We start from the raw sequence: 27,780 nt of genomic DNA, 5'->3' as shown, positions 1-27,780 counted from the left end.
AATGTTGACACTTTAGCAATGTTGGACAACTTGTCGGTTATGTAATGTGACAGTTATTTGATTGTCATCAAGACGTCATGATTAATGGCTTTTCAATGTCACATTCAATGTTGTGTCGCTCAAGTTGTGTGGCATGTCACATCGATGTGTCTTTTAGATGCATTTGCCCGATTTTTATAGCAAAAAAAGCAATTTCTCATACTGATGTGGTATGACATTGCCATGCGACTGTCACACAACAGTCACGACACATTAATGTGTTGGTCAATTCTGATTTTTGCCCGGTTTTGATAGAAGACAAGGAAATTTGGAATATTGATGTAGTGTGACATTGGCGTGTAACAGTCACGCAACATTAATTTGTTGCTCGGTTCTTGAAACTTCATGTCACATGGATGCTAGGGAGAATTTAACCTTCTGTTCTGCCTTTTACAGCCAGAAAACGATTCAATAAACTTTGAATTTCTATATTCCAACTGATTCAATCTTCCAGTCTCAAACCCTCTCAATATCTATAAAAGTGACAAAAGCAAGTAAGAAATTTATCATAAGACATAAAGATTAAAGTCATAAAAAATAATGTTAATGCCATCAATTAAACTTCCATTTTAGATTATCGCTTGCATAAAAGTTTTTTTTATTCCCGTCTATCCTTTTGATGTTTATCTGCCAATTAACATTAAATTGACTAATTGGTATAATGAGATTCAAAATGACATCCAATTTTGAGTCAATGAACTGTCTTTTTTGGATATGAACTTAAAATCAATTTGATCTTTATGATAATAAAATTGCTTATTTTTTGAGTCTTTTTATTTATCATCTCCATGAACATCAAGTAGCACTCCCACTCTCATGAGAAAATATTGATGCAAATTTTATTGATACTTTTTACATCATATTGATGAGAAGATCATTGAACTTATTTTTTTGGTCAATCTTATCTCATTCTTTGTGTAATTCAGTGAATTTTTGGGGTCATGTGATAAGCATGACATCATTTATCTGCATTATATTGATGGATATGGTAATTCAGTATCAATATTGAGAGATTTGTAAATATCATTAGGAATTAATGAGGAAAGACGATAGATTTCAAACTTTACATAATCAATGCAGTGTAACTAGTCATAATATGTGTTCTAGGAATAGATACTGAGTTGACATAGCTTGAATAGTGAAAAAATCTTAAGAATTCGACTTGGACTTAGTGTATCGACAAGCTGTTTGTGACATACTTGTGATCGTGTTGTGTCACACTTAAGGTCGTGTCACACATGAGATCGTGTCATGATACACATGAGATCATGTCATGACACACTTGAGATCATGTCGTGACACAGTTGATATCGTGTCGTGACACACTTGAGATCGTTTCGTGACACACTTGAGATTGTGTCGTAACACACATGAGATCGTGTCGTGACACACTTAGAGATTGCGTTGCGACAATACATGCATTGCGATACAAAATGTGTTCGAAACTCAATTGGATGTAACGATACAGTAAACATGTGATATGACATGTGACAGTGGAACATCGACGAAGTTGCGCAACTCAGAGACATCATGTCATACCAAGAATTGCACAGTTGAGAAGGTTCATGCTTTCACGACTAAATGGCATGCTATAAGTTGCTGAATTCTGAATTTATACCAAGAAGGAATGAAAGTAAGAGTCCAACCCCTGGATTATAGATTATGCAACTCCAATAGATAAACTTAAATCAACATCATCAGCATTTCAGTAACAGGCATAGCATCGCAAATAGTTTTTTTCAAAAGGCATTTAATATTCAATATTTACTTTTCAAAAGGACTTATCTGTAAATCCTATAAAATATTCCAGTCAAGTCTATAGTTTTGCAGCAACTCGAGCAGATAATGAAAAAAATCCCCAAAGAAAATCCAATCAGCAAGCTCTAATTAGCGAATTTATTCCAATCACAATTTTTATTTCATAAAAATTCTTTTGTAAAAAAATTATTTTTTCCCATTCAGTCGTGAAGATAAATTTAATTATTTTCAGATTCAGCATTTCTATAAAAGGAATAAAAGACAATGTGGATGAAAAAAAAAGAGAAAATAAGTTGAATATTTCTGTGCTTGATAGAGGGACTAAAGCGCATTTTTACGCAGCGGTCAGTTGTTGATTGACAAAAAAATTGCAAAATTCCTTAGAGGTCGAAATAGGCTTGAGATTGCTTCGGTTCTTAACAAAAACTGATTATAATCTACATGGAATTAATTTCTGCTGGCACTTGTGAAGTATAACATTTCATACAAATTTCAATCGGTTCTTAGCCATTTGTTGGCCGGTCACCCAGATACTCAATTGGTTACCCAGCTCCCCAATTGGTCACCCAGCGACTCAATCGGTTACCTGGCTACCCAACCGGTTATTATTGGTCTCCCAGCTCAGATGACAGTTTACGGTTCCCAGTTGATCACCCAACTATTCAATTACTCTCCCAACAACCCAGTTACCATCAGTTACCCAACCGGTTACTCAGCTACTCAACCGGTTACCCAGCTACCCAACCGGTTACCCAGCTATCCAACCGGTTACCTGGCTACCAGCTACTCAACCGGTTATCAGCTACCCAACCGGTTACCAGCTACTCCAATCCGTTACCCAGCTACCCAACCGTTTACCCAGCAACTACCCCAAACTGGTTATCCAGCTATCCAGTAGGACATGCAACTAATCAACCAGATCACCCAGCTACCCAGTTGATCACCCAGCTAAAACCGGCTACTCAGCAACCCAACTACCTATTCGGTCACTCAGCCACCCACCCAGCCAAACAAAATGCATCAATATCCACATTGTTCCTTCAATAATGCCCCAAAGAAAACTTAAAATTCTCATGTATGAGAATGATGAAAATTTTATTACAGAAACTTACCTTTTTTAATCTCTTTGAAATTAAGTATTCCATTCCATCGAGTCAACTGAGGAAAAAGAAAAGAAGCAAGAAAATGATAATAAGAAGCTTCCTTTATTCTCATAATATAAGGAACGAAGATTTAATTTAAATGGAAATTTTTGTATTTTTTTTGAAATTCAATTCGAGAGACACTTGAGTGAGAAATGAAAAGGAATTGAGGATATAGGAATGAAATAGTGTGAGAGAGGATTAAATTTTCTAAGGAAATCCATTTGAGAAGATTTTGCAGTTTTTTTCTTATTTCTTCGTCTTCTTCCTTTTCATTCCATTGAAATGAAGTCAATAAAAGAATTTGATGAGGAATGTTGATCTGGATCAATGGATATAGAAATTGAGATGATGGATACCTTTTGTATGAGGAAAGGATTTTGTGATGAAGTAGGAAGTGACATGTTCCGGGATGTTTATTGAATAATAATAAGTATTGGAAGAATTTTAGTGTTAAAATGGACAGTTTTGAGTTATGTACAAGCAAGAAACTGCAGCCCACATCTGAAACACAGGATATGCAGGCTGCAGTCTTGGAACCCTAGTTTTAAGTTGAACTCTTAAAGAACATTAAGGATTCCTGACTTCTTCTGATGTTATCTAGAGTAACACAAATGAAAAAGACTCCTACTAAGATCATATATGACTCATATCCAAATGTCAAATAGAGTCGGCTTCCATTTGGTATTGATAGAAGAATTAACAAAGCTCGTGACGAAGCGTTTACATCCAGATACAAATTAAAAAGTTCCGTTTGGCAGTCTATGGAGTCATTTGACTCACAGATGAATGGTTTTCATTTGGTTTTATAAATGCGGTCAAAGAGGCTTAGCATTCTTCATTTGGCTTAGACTATTTCCCAAATATTTGAAACTATACCTAAATTTTGAAACTCTAGGCAATGCTGTCTGATCATAAAGCATTCAAATATCTGAATCAGTGCCTCAAAAACGTCATATTCTGTTGCGAAACATTGTCAAATAACAATCTACCAACCACAAAAAAAAGTCATAGAATACATACAAAAACAAAGCTCGAAATCGACTCGAATTTTGTATGGAAAAGTTGACCCAAGTCGTCTCGACTCCAAATAAAATTTAAATCAACTTCGATCTCTGTATGAAAATCATCATAGCAACCTATATCAAAACTAAATAAATAATTTTTACAAAATTTTTTCCAATTCTCTCTCATTTTAGCCTATTTAACAAAAAATTGAGCAGCAATTGTTAACCTTTCCGTTTTCCTTTAGGACATGGTGAGTTGTTTTGCTTTTCAAGCTTTTATTTTGTATGAACATTGAGAGAAAATTTTCTTTGCTCTCTCTTGAAATTGAAAATTCTCTCTGACTCTCCCAAAAATGAGCTTTTGAATTTAAGATGGAAAATTGTAGTAGAATTCCGAAATCTAGTCTTTGTAAGAGATAGTCGGGATGCATAAAGGAAAGCTTTTGGGTTGGGGAAAATGAAGGATGCTGTGTAGATTCATCGAAGGATGTTTTTGCACAGTTTTGATATTCGATGAAAGGATACTTAAGGAATGAGTCTTTGCTGAATTTTGAATTTATTTTTGACCGTTATGGCTTATTAAGGACATTTTTGAAAATTGTGTGACTAGTTTTGAATGATTTTGTGTTACTGAATTTGAATTCAATGCGAAAGGTCTGAATTGTTAATAAAGGATTCTGCATGGGATTCAAACCCACGTCCTACTGTTTCCGGATAATAGTATAGCTATTGAGGGCTATTCGTCCACACGACAAAGGATCATATATAAGTTAAATAATCTCTGTATTCTGAAATTAAAGGAATCCAACACTTTAATTGATTTAGGGAGCATTCATAAATTTCGTAACACCAAAATATCGGGAATCTAGAAAGACCATTCCTAATAATAAGCCGAGGCACACTAGTGTGCCGCGATACTCAGTATGGACAACATTGAGTTAGAGTAGTGATGAGCAACCTTCTTTCCGCAGCACATCTTAGCAGCACACTAGTTGTTGCGGCACGGAGCTTGTCCAGCACTGAGTTAGAGTCTCAATATTAACGTTAAATTTGGCTGGGATGTCAAATTGTACCTCGATGACGACTGCTACAATTCTTTCAAACTTGTACTATAAGCGTCATTCTTCCATATCTGTGACCAGCAAAAATGCCTCAAAATTCTATTTTTAACAGCAACAGTTAATACAACAATCCACTGAATCATCCCTCAGTTTATTCAAAGATCTATCGAGTCATGCTTACCAGCAACCCAAAAAACTCCAAAATTATCTTTTACATCCGATAAAATTTCTCTCAATTATATTATTAAGCAGCATCAATACGTTCCCATCAGAACATTATTTGCAAGTCACGATCAGACTGAAAATTGAATTTAGCATCAGGAGCCAGCAATCTAATTATCCTTCCTTCATCATAAGATATAGATAAAGAAACAAATAAATTTAAATTGGAACCCTTTCGACTAGCCATTAAGAGTCTGAAAAGGAATTAGAAAAGAAATTTTTTGCACTTTTTTTTGTTCCTCATTTTCAATTTATTTCAACATCAATTTCCGTCTGTGCCTTTCACGGCCTTCATAAACAGAAATAAATACCTTTTTTAAAAACCTAATTCACACTAAAAGAGTCTGAGAGGCTACATATTAGCAAGAGACATTATTATTCAACTCACACGATTCTCGTTTCCATCTTGAGCATTATTTCTTCTTGCGAGCAGTGCCATTGTATCAATACATGACTTTGTGGTGCTTGCTTAAAGTTGTTTTCCTTTCACTTTTTGCGGAAATATATGGGTGGTGTGGACAGAGATGAGTTCTGGATTTTAGAGAGATGTCCGATTTTGAACTTTAAAAAATTGTTGAAATTCAAATTTTCAAAAACCGATAAATTTTGAACTTGAAAGAACCGATTAAATTTGAATTTTGAACTTCAAATAACCGATAAAATTTGAATTTTGAACTTCAAAAAACCGTTAAAATTTGAATTTTCAAAAACCGTGGAATTTGAACTGTAAAAAGCTGTTAAAATTTGAATTTTTAAAATCCGTTAAATTTTGAACTTTAAATAAATAATAAAATTCGAATTTTCAAAAAACGTTGTATTTTGAACTTCAAAAAACCATTAAATTTTGAATTTTCAGAAACCGTTAAATTTTAAATTTTCAAATTGTTGCCAAATTCCTCAATCCCCAACCCAGCATTCACATTTCTATGTGGGCAAATGTGAAGATACTTTTCCTTCTTTTTTTGCTATGGATTTTATATTCTCAATACGTTGAGAAAAAAGAAAATGAAATTTTTGACTTGAATGAGATCTGGATTCTCATTTATAATTTATATTAATAGCCTTAAAGCTTCTTAAACAATTATTGTGATAGGGACTAAGTAATCATAATCAAGAAAATGGGACTATGAGTGGATATATAAGAAATAAATTTTATATCGACTCGATTCTTTAATCACGATTTAATTACTTAATTCTTAATTTCGAACTGAGTTAATTAAATGGATGATTAATTTTTCATTGGATTGGGGGTATGAGGGAGAATGGTTAAAATGGATGTGATTATTGGTTGAATGATGAAAGTTTATTGAGCTTTAATGGTTTTTGAAATGTTTTAACTAAATTTTCAATTTTAACGGTTTTTAAAAATTTGAAATCTAACGGAATTTAAAATTTGAATCATAACGGTTTTGAAAATTTCAAAATGTTAGCGGTTTTGATCATTTCGAATTTTGAATTTTGACGGTTTAAAAATTTTAAAATTTTAACGGTTTTGAAAATTTTGAATTTTAACGGTTTTGAAATTTTCAAGCATACTTCATGGCAACAGAGAAACATGAATTTAATAAAATGACTCACCCGACTGATTCATCACATCCACAATCCTCATAAAGCATAATCCGATAATAACAACAATCATTTATGATCGTTACAACAACTTATTTACGTGGTCGCTTTAATGAGCACTTAATACATCCCATAATCATCCTCTCTCTATCCCATGTAAACATGTGAGAAAATTCGCACTAAATTATGAACAGCATAAATAAAATATAAACTTTTTTATGCTGAAAATTCATGTGCTTGTTTCAAAAATAAAAACTTTAAAACCTTCCGGTGTGCTTAACTGTGATGAAGTAATTATGAATTAAACTTACAATGAGGAATTGTTTCACCTAGTTTTTGAGGGATTTTGTTGAGATTTAATACTGTGGGAAGAATTTAAAGAGGTGATGTTGTGCTGTATGGGATGTTCTGCTTGGTGTCATTTGGTTTCAAGCTTTAGAAGACAAGCTATTTATGGTGGCACCTGGGTGACCTTCAAAACATCAAAATACGCCTTCCCAGCAATTTTCCAACAATTTTCCTGATTTCAGCATTTTGTCTGTGTTTTCTTCTGTTGATTAGTACTGTGGTCCAAAACAATGATAAAAGCTGTGTAATGAGCACTGTAGAGAAAGAAGGTTTAAGTGTGCTTTATGTCAAACTCTTTAACAACCCTCGGTAGCTCAGTAGGTAAGAGCACTTGACATGTAATCAAGAGGTCGTGGGTTCGAATCCCACTTGGGTAAGTTATGTAAAAGTGCCAATTTTTCTCTAGAACTTCAGAAATCGCAAGGTTCCGAGAATTTTCAGGTGCAAAACCAGGAATTGATGAGGCAGTCATTTTGTCATTCAAAATGACCCATCCCAGTCCTTTCACTCCCTGAATACACTCCCACATTTACCACTGACATTACTTATCTCTCTCCAACTTCAACGATCATATTTCAAACAGAAAGGACAATTCATTCAAGTGGAATACAAAGTTTTAAGTTCCTTAATTCCGTAAGAGAAGATTAAAAGAAATTTAAATGACTAAAAGAAAAATATGAGATTCATAAAGCTGGAAACAAATCCATAAATTGTCCCATATTTTTGTGTGAAGCTTTATGATTTTTTAAGAATTAAAATTCTTTCCTTTTGTGCCTTTTCGGACACCATAACGGTGATAACGTCTTGGTTCATTCGGGCATGATATCTCTAACGTCTTCTTAGTCATTTATCGATTCCATTTTGACCATGAACTTTCATTTCACAATAAAATAAAAATATTGATGGTCAGTCTCTGAAATTAATGATTATGACTAAATATACAAACATACCAAAAACACATGGCTAAGTGAAACTTTATTGCCATTGATAATACAATTAATTATGCCAGATTTTTGTTTGTTTAATGTTGTCTGTGCATTTATTGAACAGATATAAACATTTTATGAGTTATGCATTAAAGGTCGAGTGATATTTGATGGGTTATGGGATGGAATCTGTTAGTATTGCTGAATTAGGTAAATTCAGCGCAAATTGACGAACATTCTCAATTCAGCTCAACATTCTCAATTCAGCTGAATTCAGCTCAAAATGCTGAACAAGCTTTATTCAGCACAAATAACTGAACAATCTCAATTAAGCTCAAAATGCTGAATTCAGCTCAAGTACTGAACAAGCTGAATTGAGCAAAAACCCAGAGTTACTGAACAAGCTGAATTCAGCTAAATTACTGAAATTCAGCTTCAAATGCTGAACAAGTTGAATTCAGCGTAAATTACTGAACAATGTTAATTAAGCTCAGAATGCTGAATTTAGTTCAGCAAATGCTGAATTCAGCATGAATTGCTGAACAATGTTTATTAAGCTCAGATAGTTGAATTTAGCAAAATGCTGAACAATCTTAATTCAGCATAATGCTGAATTGGAAGCTGAACAAGCTGAAATAAGCTGAATTCAAATTCAAACTGCTAAATAGGCTGAATTCTGTACAACACGCTCAGTTCAATTGACATTGATGTATTCAGCTACACAATCCTAAATTCCTTAAAATAACTAATTTAATTCAATATCCTCTTAATTCTTTTCTCATTCACAGGGCACAACATTATGGCCCAGAAAGTATCAATCAATCGTGAATCCAACAAAATTCAATCAACGAAAAGCAAAAGACGAAGAAAATGCCACGACGGCACATTAAAATCTCATACGCCATCGATGCAACAAACATTAGTAGACGAGCAGTCAAGAAACATTGACAAATGTTCATCAACTGATGATGTTGATATGCTCGAATCAAATAAATTCAATAAATTGCAAAAGCATCGATGGAAGCTTAATGATAATGTGGATATATCCAGGTCATCTAGGTGCCTAATGGCAAATAACGATAATATTTCTCACCAATGCTGCCCAAAATTTAAAATTCATCAACAAATATGCAAGTATCGTCATGATACACGTGCATCATCATCGTTTGCCAGCAATTATCGAATGCTCAATATCACTAATATGATGACTGCGAGCAGTGTCAAAAAACTGTTGCCAATTTTTATACTCGTTAATATGCTTCCATTTTTGTATGCAGGTGAGTCACTGTTCCTATATATCTAGTGATTGGCTCAACATGAGTCAATAATGTTTGCATGATAAATTACTTAGCGCATTATCACATCATAATGTACATTTAATGTGCTGTAGATTATTATCAATTGTTCATCTATAGACATACACATCCATAAATGTGTTATTTTTGTTGTGTACATAAAAGTTTTGTTTATGATATTTACTGAACTTGGATTTAAAGCTAAAGATCAAGCTTCCAAAATGTGGGCGGACAATTTTTCACGTCGCGGGATTATGATTCAATTAAAAACATAACAATGAGGTGTGGCGGTTTAATTAATTAATTCATAAATGTCTTTAAATGTTGACATTCAGTTCATACTTTTTTTGGGTGATGAAATGAAAGCTTTTTTTGGAACGAAATGTGACATGAGTTGTGTGAATGATTGATTGGGTTATTTTTGGAACTGGGTGATTTTGAAGTGTGAATGGGGATGTGAGGGTTTAGTAGACCAGTTGAACTGAATCATTGCCATATCTATGTTCAGTCTATCGCCAATATATGCCCTGAACAGTACATCAAATTTGTCTGACGCATCGTGTCATTCAGTTATCTAATTTGCCGCATTGTGTCGTGAAGATAGACGTAGTATAGTCCGCACTGTGCAGATCCAGGTCAACTTTATGACACGTCGTGATGCAGCAATTTCCTAACGATTGTGTTGCAAGGAATTTTATTGATGTTCAAGACTGTGTTTAAGGTCCTGATAATCCTTATCTTGGTATTCTATTTACTTTCCTCACTGCTCTAAATTAGCTCATCTAGATCAATTATGACCCTTTGCCTCTCTTGGGTGGTAACTGACACCTTCTAGATGGCACCTTTCACTGCAATTCTAATTCTAACAGAATTTAAGATCACAAATCAAGACAGTCAATGAAAATCCAACTCAAAACTTTCCAAAATCATCAGCCTTCCCTCCCAAAAATTAACATTAATTACAATCACATCTAAACATCAACTAACTTAAGATGAAAACTGAAAAACTAAATAAATCATCACGAAATTTACTGACTTGAAAGATTGATTCACTTTATTCTGTTTATAATGATGATAAATGTGGATTAATAAGCAGATTAGCAAACAGAATAAACTTTTTTAAATACATTTTAAGCTTCCTTTAATAGTGTTTATTAAGCAAATATAACTGAGTATGATGAATGAATGGGGTAAATATGTTTGATGAGAGTTATGAAGTCAGTTGGAGTTATGAATGATGTAGGGAGCTTTTGTTGGAATTTTAGAAAATTATTCTGATTATGATCCTTCAAAACCCTTTCTGCATGCAAGTGGAATAGTCAGAATGTTTGGGATTTTCACATAGATTGGACATACTAAAGTGTCTAGCAGTAAAATTGAGGAAGACTTAACACTAACCAACTCTTTTCTGACCACATTTCCGGCTTCCACTAGGAGCAAATCCAGTAGAGGCACATCCAGCCGTCCTCCCTCCCCCTTCCTCTTTTTCAAAATTGTCTGAATTTCCCAAACGTCTTGATGTGGTATACCACAACCAAAATCGCATACAACATGCGGTTCATAGTATTTTCGAAGAATTTTGAAGGCACAGTAAGTGTTTCTCAGCTCACAATTCAGACAACACTGTTCAAATTCGACAAAATTCCTCAATTCCCTCCATATTTTCTATCAAAAACAATTCAATTTTCAACATCTTCAATGCATATTCACTTTAACCATAACAACATTAAATTTCTCAAATATTGTAACCTAAAAAGCTCATTAAATAAATGACAAAAAACAATATTTTTTCGATCGAATTCGACAATGAAAAATTCACGACACAAAATAAGAGAGTGAGAGACAAAATATTAAAAACCAATTTTGCTATAACATTGCAAACAGCATGGGATATGTAGCTTGCAGTGAAAAAATAAAATTGAAAGTTGTGAGTTAGGAATTTAGTTGATGGAATTTAAGTAGCGCGCTTGGTTGGATTTGGTGTAAGAGTTTATAAGACTTGATGGATCACATGAGGTTGTGTCTGTAGAAGGTCTCACTCGGAAGGCTTGGGTTCGAATCCTTGCAAAATAAAATAGGAATTACCAAAAATTATTAAATAGTTCTGTTGTATAGTCCTTTTTGGCCTTTTTGGCCTAGACCAGTGGTTCACAACCTTTTATTTTTTGTGGTATATCTTGATATTAAGCCTTGATCAAAATCTCACACAGCACACTGTTCATTACATTTCCAAATATTTTTGATGTCACACTAGTGTGTCGCACCACACAGGATGACCAATCCTGGTCTAGTTCCTTACAGCATCCTTAAACATTACTCATATTGTAACTACATCAATCCTCCCAAACCATAACATCAACCCAACCCCGCAAGCAAAAAACTGCACAACACAAAAATTTATAAATTATGACGTGTCATAGTGTTATGATGCATGACATAAGTGCACTCGATGCAATGAATACTTTATATCAATTGAGAGTGAAGGACTTGATGAAGAACAGAGAGAGTGAGTGAGATGGAAAAAAATTGCAAAAGTTTTCATGTTGCATGACACAGAGATTATTGATTATTCAAGAAAAAATCTATATATAGAATGGCATATTGGTCAGCAGTGCATGCTGTTTCAATCCAGAAGCAATTTTACTCTTTTTTTTAAATTCTAAATTAAAGTTTTAATTAAAAAGTTTATGATTAATCATTATAAAACAAGATAATTAAAAAATCTGCAGTTAAACTGTTATGGAAATTGTTCCATCTCTCGTGAGTTGCTTTTTTTATGAATGAACGAACTTACTCATCGAAAATTCCATTTAAATTTTCATTTTTCTCTTTTTTTCATAATAAACAGATGATGATGATGATGGAAAAATCTACATTAAATATATATTTTTTTGTTCTGTTATCTGTTACTTCATTTGCTTTTGTTGCTTATGTACATTAAGTAGCTATAAAGACGAATAAATATGAGTAATATATGTTGAAATATTTTTTCTAATTTAAAATGGAAAATTTGTAGTGGTTGTAGATGTAAATGAGTTTTTAGAATGAGTATTGGAACTGACTGCGCTTCTTAACATGAAAAATTTGTTGATTTTTGAAAAAAAAAAACACGTGGTTTAAACATAAAATTCAGTGGATTTTTCAAAAAACACGTGGTCATCACTAAAATGCTTTATAATTCAAAATATAAAGACTTTTTGGTAACTAAACTAATGTTGATTGACTTTTACCACTTTTTTGTACATAACAAACTTTAATTTGATTAGTATTAAGGTTTTAGAACAGAATTATTGTAAAAATACTTTTCGAAGTGGAGAAAAAATGATGAAAAATTATTTGAATTTCAAAAATCCGCTTAGATTCAATGCAGCTATGATTTTCTTAAATGAAATTTCTTTAGGTTTTTAGTGTAAAAAAAGACTCAAATTTTCTTCTGTCACTTTTTTGCATATGATAAGGACTTTTTAGTAGAAAATTTGTCTCAGGTCAACTTTTGCCACTTTTTTCTATAAGATAAGCTTGAATTTAGTACTTAATATCCATTAAAATCAAATTTATTGACAAAAAACTTTTCGAGGTGAAGAAAAAAAGTATGTTGAAAATTCAAATCTCATAAATCCGTTAAATATGAAGATTTTTAAATTTGTAAAAGCGTTCTCAATTTCAAACTCACAAAACACAATTTTCCCAACATTTTCATACTATTTTAATATATCGTTGATCGTTCACATCATGTTACTTGCTCTCAGCATCTGACGAGCACATATAATGCATGCATAATCTATAATGCCTTCATTTTACGCTCTTACTTCTTCTTTTTTTCAACATCCTCACTCGCACTCGTCAAACTGTTGTCAATGTTATTAAGATGCCATTCTGTATTCTACGATTATCATTAAATTCAATATTTGCTCTTCTTTGTGGTTCTGAAAATTCCTATATTGCCTTTTGGAGAGGAAATTACTTGAAAGATTTGTTGGAATTTTGAGTTCCGATGAGGAAATTCCACGAACTGTCATCACATCATACTTGTTATTGTACAGCTTAACTAAACTATCAATAGCATCGAGTGTCGAAAGCATCACCGCAATCCACCATAAATCAATTTTTGTTTCCAATTTTTGATTCATGACACTCAGTCGTACATTTGCTATGGCATTAAATTTTCAATATTCACAAAAAAAAAATATGATTTATTTTTTTTCGTTGTGCCTTAATTTTCCTTCATGTTTTGTTTTGCGCCAGCCATTAATCATCAAAAAAATATGTGTACACAGTGTGAATAAAAATGTTAGATTTTTGCTGCTGTTTTTCTCTCACTCGCAACTCGAAAATTGTTAAACAAATTTATTGGATTTTAATATTTTTTTACTTTTTCTCGCTGTATTTATGCCGGGAGAAAGAAGAAAAGCAGAAGCTGAATATGAAATATTATAGCTGATTAATTCCTCTTAATTTAGTCAATTAAACCTGCAAATTGTTTGATTGAGATTGCGAGCGGTTGAGTTTGAAAAATTTATTTCAATCATCACTTTGCTGTCGAAGCCAAAAAAAATTAAATTTGATGTGGAGTGTCGGAATTTTATTTGGATGGTGAATGAGAGGAAAATGAGAAAATTTAGAGTGAATATTTCGGAGAATCTCCTGTGAGGTTTTGTGGAAGTAGAAAAGTGGGTTTTGAATCGAATGTTTTTAAATTGTATATACTTAATAGAGTCCAGATTTTTAGCAGAAAATCTGAATTCTAGTAGGAAGTCCAGATTTCTGTCGGACAATCCAGAATACTAGCAGAAAATCCCGAATTCTAGCAGAAACTTCAAAATTCTAGCAGACAATCCAAATTTCTAGCAGACAATCCAGAATTCTAGCAGGAAGTCCAGATTTCTAGCAGACAATCCAGAATTCTAGCAGTCAATCCAAAATTCTAGCAGTCAATCCAGAATTCTAGCAGACAATCCAGAATTCTAACAAAAAATTCAAAATTATTGCAGACAATTCAAAATTCTAGTCGGCAGTCCAGATTTCTAGCGGACAATATAGTAATCTAGCAAAAAATCCAGAATTCTAGCAGACAATCCAGGATTCGAGCAGACAATTCAGAATTCTATTCAAAAACCAGATTTCTATAGGACAACCCAAAATCTAGTAGAAAATCCTCCGGAAAATCCAGAATTCCACCCGAAAATTTCAAAAAACTCCAGATTCAATAAAACAAATCCAACCGGCACATCCAATAAAATTAAAATACTCAACTTTATACTCCAGTTTATTAAATTTCTACTCGTAAAAAATTCTATCCCATACCCAACAACAACAAAGTGTCACTTAAAATTAAAGTCCATTTATAACAAAATTCCCATACAATGCAGCATATAAAAAGAAAATGTCTTCGCATTCAAACAATCATTAAAAAGTTTCAGCAGTGATTTTTCTTATTCCTGTTCATTTTATTTACTTCCACTGTCGTGAAATTCTCTTTCTTTTTTGCTGCTGTACTCATTTCGATTTGACAGGAGGCCTTGAAGAAAGTAAGAAAAAAAAGGAACGCAGATGTCCCCCCACATCTATTTTGGGTATGAAAATTGGAAAGTTATGAGAATAAGAATGATTTGGACTTTTTGTTAGCATGGAGGAAGAATCTTATGAATTTGTAGGATGTTGAAAAAATTTCAGCGTGTTGCTATTTGGGACAATTTTTTTTTGTGCTGAGTTGGGTGTTTTTATTTAAATTCGCAATTTTGCTGAGTCAATTAGAGGAGGAAGTGAAGGAAAATTGGGCTATTTAGGAAGGAATTGATGGGTGATACTTAAATTGAAGTTCGAATCCTATTGGTCTTTAATTTGAAGCTAGCAAGTAGATAAGAATCAATGCTAAGTGGGTCAGTTATAGCTGAATTTTTCAAACCTTATATTTTCCGATATTAATTTTATTATTACTTCCTTAATTGTGTTCTGAATGTCTAGAGAAATTCACTTCTTTAGGCAAAGCCCGAGCTGACTCATTTCCATTGTTCTAACACTGAGCTACTAGGGGTTGTTATGGAGCGTGACACAAACCACACTTAAAGCTTTTTTCTCTTAATTGTCTGTAATCGTTGTGTCTAATTCAAATCAACTAGGTTCGGGTAGCCCAATGCGGATCACACCGTCCATAAAAATTCGGGTAAGGTAAGCCAACCTTGGCAAAAAGCTCCAGCGTGTAGGCAAGCTTTGGCACATTTTGATGGATCAAGCTCCAGTGGTAGGCTCTTGGCAATTTTGATGGATCAAGCTTTTCCAGCGTAATAGGCCAAGCTTCGCTTGGCACATTTTATGGATCAAGCTCCAGTGTAGGCCTTCGCTAATGTTTGAGGGATCTAGCTCTTAGGCTAAGCTTCTTTGTTTGAATCAAGCTCCAGCGGGTAGGCCAAGCTTCGCTTGGCAATGTTTGATGGATCAATCCAGCGTGTAGGCCAAGCTTCGCTTGGCAAAATTGGGGATCAAGCTAGCGGGTAGGTCAAGCTGCTTGATTCTTGTTTGAATCAAGCTCCAGCCGGTAGGCGGCACATGTTTGAGGGATCAAGCTCCAGCGTGTAGGCTACTTCGCTTGGCACATGTTTGAGGCATCAAGCTCCAGCGTGTCAAGCTTCGCTTGGCACATGTTTGAGGAATCATGGTCCAGCGGGTAGGACAAGTTCGCTTGACACATGACCGATAATTTTCATACAATGTTCAATATTTCAAAAATCATTATAACCATTGAAATTTTTTTTGAAATTTTGTAGAAAACGAAGGTTTTTTGCTTATTTTGAAGCAACGGCTGGCATTAAAAACTAATCAGCTCTTCTATAGAGCAACACGGATTTTGTTAAAAACTAGAATCAACGATGTCTCGTTATTGAGATTTCTTGCTGATTAACTTGTGTTTTGCTTGCTTACAGAAAGCGAATTTTTCGATTTTCTCAGCAATGCCTCAAGGAATTTAAATCTGTTTTTTGAATATGATGTGAAATTCCAGGCACAAACTTTTTGAGATAGAAATAACTTGCAATTATGCTTAGTTTGGCTGAAAAATCCAAAAAACTGGTTTTTCAATCTGTCAAATTCAATATTCACACGTGAAATTGTTATAACAAATTATGGTGTCTGAGCAGCATGGTATTTAGGTAAGCCATTACTCAAATCTGCAAACTTAAAGTGTTGCCTCAGTGGTCAGTTTTATTAGTTGAGTAAAGTTGTCACACTGAATATCTGTATCATTCTTTTCTGAGTTTATAGGTTCGATTCCCAGGTCCAGAATTGGGTACTCAATCATTATATAGAGCCTTAATAACTAGGATGCACAACACCCATGACTTACACTAATAAAGCTTAATTATTAGCTAATAATAGCAACTTTCTGCTTATTTACATTGTAACTAATCTCTTCCATATCATTAAATTACACAATTTATTCTCACAAAAACCAGCATTAACTTCCGCTGCACGTTTTAGCACTTAAAACATTTGTTTCATTTTATTTCGCGCAACAAGAGCAAAAAATTTCTTTTTTTACGCGCGATTCAGCACAAATCCACACCCAAAAATGCTTGCTCGCCTCTCGTATCCAAAAAAAGAAGGACAAAAAATTATAAAGCCAATAAAATTAATGTGAGAAGCAGTTGTAGGAGCTAAGAAATATCAAATATAAATTTGATTATAGCAATCGATAAATCTCGTTGGCTGTAAACCTTGAAGTGAGCTTCAAAGTGCTTAAGAAACAAGAAAAAAATTTTCCATACAATTTTTCTCAATCACAAAACATCAATATCAACGTAATCCTTTCCATAAATACTTATTGTCGTTATTCTTTATGTATTCTATTCAATCCACTTTCAATAAGTCAGTATTCAAGTGCTCATTAGAGCTTCGAATGCTTACGGAATGGAGAAAAAGTAGTCGATTGAAGGAAATATTGAATTGTGTAAGAAGAAAGCAAGTAACTGTCGATTTGTGGATTATTTATTGAGGCTTTGAAGATATTTCTAGAAGAAAATTTTTCAAAAGTTCAATAGTGAGCAGGTTTCAGTTCAGTTTTAGGTGAGAATTGAGATTATGTACTTGAATTTTGGACCTTGAAGTTGGTTCTGATCTTGCTTTGTGTGGCAAGCTGCAACATTGGAGCTGGAGCAATTTCAAGAATTTTTCAAAATTATTTCGACCGTTAAAAAATTCAAATTCAATTTGACCGTTAAAAATTTCAAATTATGCTTGGACTCATCTCAAGTACTTGAGATACTTCCAGTAGACTATACATTCCCTTCAATTTCTTCCATTACTCGCCATTCTTATCAGCAATTCTTCGCTAATTTCAAATAAACACAAATTTATTTTCATGCTCTAATTCCGATAATGTTCATTCCATGTTCTAACAAAATTCTCGACACTATGTAATGCTTTGCTTGTATTACAATACCTAAACATTTAGTCTTGAAATTTTAATAAAGCTTGCGTGCAAGACGTATATAAAGATTTGTTTGGTGCACTTGTTAACAACGGTCATTGTCAATGACTCTGTCTCGACATGATTGGTGAGAAAAGTCATGTTTAAAGTTTTAAAGGATGTCTTGGCTTTTTAAAGATGATTTAGGATGAAAACTTGATGATTAATTTAGGCAGAATTTCTCGCGGATAGGATTTGGATTCTAAGAATCAGCTTTCATTTATCTTGATACCAATTTTGATTAGCCTTCATTAATCTCTTTGAGACCTTCTTAAAAGAAGCTTATTTAAGAAAGAGTAAATTATGAGGAACAGCTTAGAAGGAGAGTATTTTGAGAAAATGAAACAATTGTGAGCAAGTTGTGGCAACTATCATTTTTGACCTTGGAAAACCATAGAAAATTAAGGAATATTGTCGGATCGGGGAAGGAGGGTAGATGCTGTAAACCCCTTCCTGGTATAGCTGCCTTTGTCAGTCAATTACTTAAATGAACCAATAAAATCAGTCATTGAGCTATTCCAAATGCTCTGTTTTCCACAAATCCCTTTCAAGCTCATTATCATCACTAACTCACCAACTTTGACACCAAAAATTAAGTCCCCGTCCCTTGACGGTCAACAAATTTATGCAGAGAAACTTTTTCTTTTTTGTTCTCATTTCAAGTCAAAAAGAAGAAAAAAAGCTTTTTGAGGCTTTTCCATTCTGGTCGTTAAAGTCATGTGCTATAAAATTATTTTACATTTTTTATCCACACCAATGTAACGATTTTACTTCCACATAGGACATACACACAGACCTCCACACTTCATTTCAATTTCAAATCTTTTCCTTTTTTTGGAATAAATTTTACGGAGGTCGGTCGCTCTTCTTGGAATTTGTGATATTCTGTAGTATCTGTGATGATTTGTGCTTGTGATGCAAAGAATTTGTGCTTGTGTTCGCAAGTTGGATTTGGACATTTTTTGTGACGAAATAAAAAAAAATTGTGACAAAAGGAAATGAGCTTTATAAATTCAAAATTTAACGGTTTTCGAAAATTCAAAATTCAACGACTAATTAAAATTCAAATTTAACGACTTTCAAAAATTCAAAATTCTCAGCAATTTCAAAAATTCAAAAATTCAAAATTCATCGATTTTCGAAAATTCAAACTTTAAATCAATCGAAGCAATCATTTCGATTCAGAAAGATCCACATCAGCACAGTCAATTGTTTCGTCAACTTCCAGTAGACAATTTCCCCTTTAAATTCAAATCAACATCAACAAAGCATCAGGAAGTAAACAAAACTGCCATAATTTCATACCAAAACACAGTTTTCCCTCCAATTCCTTGCCTTTTTCTCATGATAAAAATCGACGTAAAAAAAAGTTGCTGTTTCTCCACATCAGCATCAAGTGATCTATTTCATCTCATTGTTTATGCAAGACGAAATGGGAATGAACGTCGAGCAGAAGAAAAAAAACGCAAGCAAAAATGTAAACAATGATTTACATTTTCATTTTCAAAAGAAAAAAAGCAACATTGCAGGCGAATAGATGAGAATGGGAAATATGGAAAGCTCTGCTTACTTAAATTCGGAAATACGAAAATAAAATGATGATGAAGTTACTTTAAAATTTTCTCTTTTTGCATTTTCAATGTTGCCAGATTTCATCAAATTTAATTTAAGCACAGCAAACTTGTTAGAGCACTCGTGCATCGTCTTTAAAAGACAGAGTTGGAGAACAGACGCTTGGTATAGGTTAAAACCGTTCAATTTCTTGATAATTTGTATGGTTTTCTCACAAAACCGTACAATTTTAATTTTGCAAAACCATTTTTTACAAAACCGTACAATTTCTTGATAATTTGTATGACATCTCTTCTAAAACCGTTAATTTCTTTCATTTTTAAAAAACATTCAAAACCATACAATAAAGTCTCTGAAGTGATTGCATTGGATCTGTAAAACCGTAAATTCCCAATAATTTGTATGGTTTTGTAAGATATTTGTACATTTTACCAGTGCCAAGTACCTGCTTTGCAACTCTGACTTTAAAAGGAACTCAAGAAAAACAATAAAGTCTACTGAAGTGATTGCATTGGATGTTGAATGTAAGAAGAGATGGAAAGGTTTAAGAGAAATGATTGCTGTATGCAGATTACGAGCGATTGTAAACGATTGTTTGAAAAAAAATAATTCATACTTTACTGGGGATGGAAAGAAGAAAAAAAAATTCAAATCGAGTCGTGTTTGAGACAAAAAAAGAGACTTAGTAATTGAATTGTATGGGAATGGGGGGAAGGAATGGAATAAATCTAGTAAGGAACATGTTTTTTAGTATGTTGGATTTTGAGGGATTTTTTTTAAGGATTGGAGTCGATTGATGAATAGTTTTGTAGCAAGTAATTGGAGGTTATGTTCGAGTTTTCATGCTTATTATCGAATTTAAGTACGCATTTTCGAATTTACGTACGTCAGTTTTCGAATTTACGTTTATTGCGTATTTTTGAACTTAAGTTCTTGTTAAAATATGTTTTAAAAATATATTTTCGAATTTTATCGAATTTACGTACGTATTTTCGAACTTAAGAATCTCGTTTTCGAATTTACGTACGTATTTTTGAACTTATGGATCTCATTTTCGAATTTACGTACGTATTTTTGGCTAGCCATTATCAGAATTTTAATTATAGAAGTTAAAACTCTTAAAACATCAAAAAATTGGAGATTTTTGTTACTACGAAAAAACGGTCATTTTATTTTTAAAAATTTGAGGTTTCTACCAAAAAATACTGCACGTTGAATTTTTGAACAAAATTTTCAAATCTAGATCATAGTGGAGAGTAATTGGAGGTTATGTTCGAGTTTTCATGCTTATTATCGAATTTACGTACGTATTTTTGAACTCAAGTGCTTACTTTAGAATTTATGTACGTATTTTCGAACTTAACCGATTTTCAAATTTAAAAACATCAATACTTGCCCTAATTTTCCCTTCAAATAATCACCAATCTGACCTCATCTTCTACAAATTTCATTGACAATAAACAAAACAAAATGGCTTTTTTTTGTAAACATCGCACTTAAATGTCCACCTACAGCTCCTCATTTTACTCATTCTACATCTCAATTTTCCCTCCATTGAAATATTTATTTTCCATTTAATTCTCAATTAAAACTACAATGAAAATGAAAATATAAGAGGGAGAAAAAGTGCACTAAACAGACTTTGTTTTCGACTATAAAGAAAATCGTTTTCGTTTATTGCAAAGAAATAAAAAAGAGAACAGATAAATAAATATGAATGTACATAAGAGAATTGAATTTAAGAAGGAATTTTTGTTGTGTATGATCATTTTGTGGAATTTCCGATTATTCATGAAGTAGACTAGATTGATTTTGAGTTGGTTTTTATTGGAATTTGAGCAAAAATATTAAAGTTTGAAGTTATTGAGGTTTTTAACTTTCATTTTAAATTTGAATTTTGTCATTCAAATTCGAAATGATCGTTGAAATTCGTCATTTTTCAAATTAGAAAATTCGTTAAGTTTGAAATTTTGAAAAAATAATGAATTTTCTAAAAAAATGGTTAAATTTTCAAATTTCAAAAAGCCGTTAAATTTTCAAATTTCAAAAAGCCGTTAAATTTTCAAATTTTTATTTGGCAGCCTTATGGACATCACACGTAGCAGACTTTATTTGGTGTCAACATAAGAGCTTTAGCAGATCCTTAAAACCTCAATAACGAAGCCTTCTTTATTGTATAGCTCGGGATCAAACCATCCAAATTCAATCTCATTCTTCAATGTTTATATTATTCCAATCTAATACAAACTCACACAGACTAGACGATGATTCTTCTTCTTATCACCCTCAAAAAAAAACTTTGTGCACTAAGCAATTTCCGGATTTTTGATATTTCAAGTGAAGCTTTTCATAATTTTAACGCAAACTAATGCAACATTAAGCTTGTTATAATATCAACTGCAAAGATAATGATGTATGGTAGTTATAACTTTAGTATTAATATTTTCTCATGGGAGCATTTTCCTGACATAACATTAAATATGTGTATGTATGTGGCATGGACAGCTTGTGATGTTGATTTATTTGTGAAAGCTTCAATTTTAATTTGACTTTTGGCAATAATTCTTTGTGATGGAATTGAAATGAAGATGATTTTTGATGGATATGGGAGATTTTGATGGAGTGAAAATTGTTTAAATTTAACGGTTTTTTAAGATTTGAAATTTTAACGGTTTTTAAAAATTTGAAAATTTTACGTAAAATTTGAGCAAAATGAAAGATTTTTCTAAGAATTTAGTGACAAATCCCTCAGTTTCCCTCCCAGGTCACTCGCCTATCCCACATCATAATCAATTCTTTTTAAAAAGCCAGCTCGTGTGTCCAGTAAAACACACAGAGCAGCTGAAAAACGATAGAAAAAAAGATACACAAAAAAAAGTGAGAAAATTTATGAATTTGAAGATAAATGGAAGCAAATTTATGACAATGTAGCTGCAGCCGTACAGCAAAAAAAAAAATCCACAGACACAAAGCTCCAGCATTTAAATTTAACACATTGATAATGATATTTAATGATATCACAGCTGCTCATGAATTGGAATTTTCAGGGAGGACATAGGGTATATTCCTTCATATTCCAATCTATACCCGATCATCATGTGTCATGCACAGACTCTCAGAATACAACAACAATACACAGCCACACAGCTATGAAAATAACAATAATCATGATGATGATGATGATGATGATGATAATGATACATTGTCCCGAATAGCTCGTACCCGAAGATGAAAAATTTTATATTTTGCGGGAGTGAGAGCGTCGAATGGAAGCAAAAGTGTAAAGAGCCTTCGTGTCTCAACTGTTGTGTGTGTTGAATAAATTTTTGTCTGTGCGCGCAGACACACAAATAGACGAGCAGCACATACAGCAGAGCGAGACAAGAGAGGAACAAAATAAAAAAAATAAGCTAGGAAAATTCGGGTTGAAAGCAGTCGATGTTTGTCGGCCAAGCTGGTAACAAGTTGAAATTCGTACAAAATATAGCAAGTATCAACAGTAATCGGTGTGCATTCTCAGTGCTTAAAACAGAGGATTAATTTTTTGCACGTGTATCGGATTTAGTTCCTTTTAATTCCGGTAAAAGAAACGATTTGAGTCCATTAAATGCCATAACAGAGACATTCTCAATTATTGAAGAAGTGAAGAAGAACTTGAAGATATAAAAAAGTGTGTGCCGGGTTGGAACTGCTTTAAAATTTTAACGATTCTATTGTGTCTCGTGTCTACACAAGCTACTCATTGGAGATATAAGACAGAAGTATTTTTTTTTCGTTTCTGTCCGGTGCTCAGCAGGTGATCACTTTCGTATCACTTTGCTGTGGTTTAAAGGAATTGTGGATATAAATATGAAGAGGCTTTGATATTGACCATAAAAATTTCGGCTGATTATTTGATTAAAAAGTTATTTTCTGTGGGAAAAATACTTTATAAAAAAACTTTTAAAAAATCATGGCGTGGACTAAAAAGTAAAAATAACTTTTATTTTGTGCTGTATTGGTTTGAAAGTTGAGACCACCCATTCAAACATGCACCTTGACTTTATCGTTTTTACAACAAAAAACGAGGGCGCGAATTTTGATGAAGTTCTGATATCGTTTTTTGTTGGAACTATACGATAAAGTCAAGGTGCATGTTTGTAATTCATGGGTGGTCTCAACTTTCAAACCAATTTCACAGCACAAAATAAAAGTAAGCAGAAAAACGTTGATTTTTTAAGTTTTTTTTTATAAAGTATTTTATTTTCAACTTTTCAGTCCAAATATCAATCTGTTTGTTATTTTGATTTTCATTCAGTCTTTTACGATTAACTCGATTAGTAGCATTATCTCATAAATAGTGTTGTAAAAAATTTTCACGCCTTCACTCGCTTCGCTCCGTATCAGGTCATCAAATTTGGAGCTTCGCTCAACCAAGTCCGAACTGCGTTCGAATTATTTAAGTTCGAAATTAGATCACAGTAGTGTCGGAAACTGTTATTAGGTCACAGTAGTGTCGGACTCTTCGCTTCGCTTCGTAAACCCGACTGTTATTAGGTCACAGTAGTGTCGGATCCACTTCGCTTCGCTTCTGGCCCGACTGATTAGGTCACAGTTTGGACTCCAACTGTTATTAGGTCACTAGTGTCGGACTCCACTTGCTCCACGCTGATTGTTTTGAAATGGCGTAAATCTGAGATTTATTCTATTCAATTAGTAGCATTAAAAGTAATTATGTCACTAATTTTCCAAATAAAAACCAAGCTTTGTTGGCATAAGTTTAAAGAACTAAGTTAAACCGATAGGATCCTATACAGAATCAAAACATTGAATTTTATGATTAAATAACTCAAAATTATCAAAAAAAATGAAAATGCTAAAAAAGGAAGCCGCCTACTCAACCTAGACAACTCACAACCTCTGTTTAATAGCACGAACTCTAACCATTACGACTTTTATTATATTTTTACAAGTGGCAATTTATAATATTAGAAAAAGTATTATTTGATATTAGCTTATAATCGTTAATATTATTATCAGAAATTAATATATGAGCTTTAATTTAAATTTAATTTCTGATAATTAAGGACGCACTTTTCATAAAACAAGCGAAAATGCTGATGAAAAATATTCTCTAAGAAAATTGGAAATTAACTTATAAAAGTGTGAAAATGGAAAATTCTGTCTTTACCATTATAAATTATCAAAAAAGTTGAAAAAGAATTGAAAATGTACGACAAAAAAAAGTTGGAAAATTTGAGACTTGCCTCATGATCGGCTTGGAATTTTTGAAGAATAAAATTTTTAAGGACTACGTAAAAATTACGTACGGAATGCGCGTAAAGCGCGTAAAGCGCGTACTGAAAATTAATTAAAATTAATTAATTATAGCATCTAAGCTATATTGTGATAAGCAATATTGCATTGTCATCGAGAATACACATCCAATAAATTTCGGCTCGATTGGAGCTAGAAGTGGTCGAAAATTCTCGCAAGATTTGAACAAGACAAACAGACAAACAGTCAGATAAGAAAGCAAGTTGAAAAACGATAATAAAAAGATCAGAGTTGCAATTAGGAACCTGGGACCAAAGTCATACAAATTCTTTATTGTACGGATTTACGTAAAATTTAATTGTACGGTTTTTGCATGTCAGGTTTGTTTTAAACTCAAATATATTTTTTTGCGGAATTTTAAATTTTTTTAAGGTATTTGTGAATAAATATTGCTGCAGTAAGCAGAGTACGATTTTGTTTAGGGTCGAGTAGACTTGAATAGACATTTAAGTACACCTCTATAGCTCAATGGTATAAACTTTGGATAATTGTGTTGAAATGCAATAAAAATCAAAATTTCCAGCTTTAAGTCTGTGTTGATCTGACATGGGATCGAATTTCACCCAATCTGGCATCAGACTTGAATCAGTTGAATTCAGTTTCAATCCAGAATCACGCCAAATCACGCCAGGCTGGGTGAATATTAGGTTACCCAATCAAGCTTCTCTTGTTAAGCAATGAATACTCCTTCAGTTTGAATAATTTGATGGTTCCATTTTTGTCAATTTTGGTTGAATTCATATAATGATTAATTAGGAGTGTATTCTATCTTGGAGTTGAGGCGGCGAGAACTAGATCGAGATCCTCGAAAGATAGCTTCTCGAAATTTGCTAGCTACTGAAAATTCTCTCTCCGACTGTACAAACCCAAAAATAGTCACCAAACCTACAAAACTGCCAATTCTTATTAAAAATATTCTTTCGTACATTTTACCATCAATTTAAACATTTATAGTTCACTTCCCATTCAATTTATTACATGATAAATTTTGTTTACCGACTCTAACATCCGAAAATATTTCACAAACAAAATTTTTTTTTTCTTCCTCGAAGATAACCTTTAAAGAAATATACAGCAATGCCTTTGACAAATCAAGCTATGGTTCAGCGACTTTTTGATTAGAAAATCGAATATTTTTTATCAGAGTATATCCATCTTTTGTGAAGGAAATGCAATAAAATTGTTTGATATTAGGTTATTTGGGTGTATAAGTTTGACCATTCAGCTCATAAAATTTCATGATCAGCAATTCGTTAGTTCCACTTTTTTTTTTGTTGGTTATCTTGATTTACCAAAATTTGTCAGTCGATTAAGGGACAATAATGAGGAGGAAATTGCGGTGGAAATTTTTTTATAGTGTCCAATTTTGCTGACTTTGGGTTTTTGTTGAGTTTGTAGACTAAGATTCGAGGTTGAAGTGCTGTTGATTGGATGTGAATATTTAGCTTTATTCAGGTATTATTCGTGAGTCGAAAAGGCTTGGCAATGGTTTAGTACTTAGGTACACTGCAGCGGACAACATAAGATTATGACACCGTGTCCAGCAATCATGCAGTTCTTGACAAGTGGCAATCCCACAATAAATATTTCAGGTCTTTTTTCGAATCATATGTAGTGTACAACGCGATTTAAATTCAGCTCATAAGGTTAGGCTAGAGCATTATATATAGGTTGACAAAGAGGCTTTCCATCAGACTTTGCAGCTTGCTTTGTCAGTTAGTCAGGATCCAGCGTCATCCATTTCAACGAAACGTCGTCATCCTTTAATTACCCATCCCCATTCCTTCACACAAAGCTCATTCCATCCTACTCAACAAATTTTATCATAGCACGTGTCAGCAATTTCAAGACATCATAAGCCATTAAGATCAGTCAAATGCCATTCATAAATTTCATTATAATGGACATAGCATGAAGTAAAAAAAGTAAAATCTTTTGTTGCACACATTTAACAATTTTCGTCGACGTGTGTTTTAGTCAAGATGACTCTGAGAATCGCATAAAGTCCTTGCAATTGCTCGTCGATAAAACCCCCGGGGATTTTTTTTCATCTTCTTACTTGCTGTATGCGAGCAGCATCAAATTTCAATACGTAAATGATTCTTTTTTCCCACACTTCCAATCATCTTAATTTCAATGGAACTGAATGATGAGAAAATTTCTTGCATTGAAAAAAAGTTCTGAAGTAGCAAAAAAAAAAAAAATTCATTCATCGTCTTCATTTCAATCAGTTATGATTCGCATAATGTTGAAGTGCATTTGAACTCCTCTTCTTCCTACATTCTGTATCAATTTGAATGAAATGCATGAGGAAAAGTTGTCTACATTTCAGCTTTTTTACTCTTTTTCATGATGTTCATCTTCGTGAATTATTAAATTTGAAATTTAATTTCCACTTATTGTAGCTCTTTTTATTCTCAATGTGTTGATTTTTGAGATATTTTCTCTGGTTACCGCGATTCTCTTTTAGAGAATATTAAAATTTTGATGGATGTTGTGTGGATTAATGGGAATTTAGATTAAATGTTTCTGAATTAATTGGATTTTTTGAGGAAGAGAATCTAGGGTAGTGTGACATAGGAGCGTATCCGGGGTGGGGCGTAATGACTCAATAGCTTATTGCAGAATTGCAAAATAAGTGCATGGCCAGGCAAAAACCGTACAATTTCTTGGTAATTTGTATGGTTTTGTAAGAAATTGTACGGTTTTGTGAGAAAAAACCATACAAATTATTCAAAATTACGGTTTTTGCCTCTGCCAGGTGCGTGTTTTGCAACTCTGATCTAACTAAACCCATCTCCTACATCAAACTTTCCACATGCATCTCCATCCTCAATAAATCATAAAATTAATTCCTTCCCAAAAAATATCACATTATTTCAACTCCATTCTATCTCGTACCAAACTTTCAGTTCATGAACCTTTAATTAAATTTTTGTCTACATTCTATAAATCCTTAATAAACTTTAAAAACTTTTTTAAACAAAATTTAATAATTTTTATTGCACATAAAATGAATTTAATTTATTATGAAAAAAGCGGAATCTGATTAAGCAAGTTCATCATC

General features: G+C 32.9%; 1 protein-coding gene and 1 non-coding gene across 8 annotated transcripts in view; both read left to right on the top strand.

Annotated features, from left to right (window-relative positions):
- The window catches only part of LOC139095498 (cubilin), a 116,121-nt gene that overhangs the window by 17,616 nt on the left and 70,725 nt on the right, over positions 1-27,780 (top strand). For all 7 annotated transcript variants that reach the window (XM_070646859.1, XM_070646861.1, XM_070646860.1 and 4 more), the window contains exons 3-4: positions 4,139-4,197; positions 8,858-9,346. In XM_070646859.1, the coding sequence (XP_070502960.1) occupies positions 8,869-9,346 (478 nt within the window). In that variant the 5' untranslated portion in view covers positions 4,139-4,197; positions 8,858-8,868. The remainder of the gene's footprint in view (positions 1-4,138; positions 4,198-8,857; positions 9,347-27,780) is intronic.
- TRNAT-UGU (transfer RNA threonine (anticodon UGU)) lies at positions 7,445-7,520 on the top strand. Its single transcript has one exon. It is a non-coding gene; the product is annotated as a tRNA-Thr (tRNA).

Source organism: Chironomus tepperi, unplaced genomic scaffold (genome assembly GCF_022539635.2).
Source record: "Chironomus tepperi strain 1889 unplaced genomic scaffold, CSIRO-AGI_Ctep_v1 contig_364, whole genome shotgun sequence".
NCBI classification, from domain to species: Eukaryota; Metazoa; Arthropoda; class Insecta; order Diptera; family Chironomidae; genus Chironomus; species Chironomus tepperi.
Note: the sequence above shows the minus strand (reverse complement) of the source record. Positions and strands in the feature narration are given on the sequence as shown.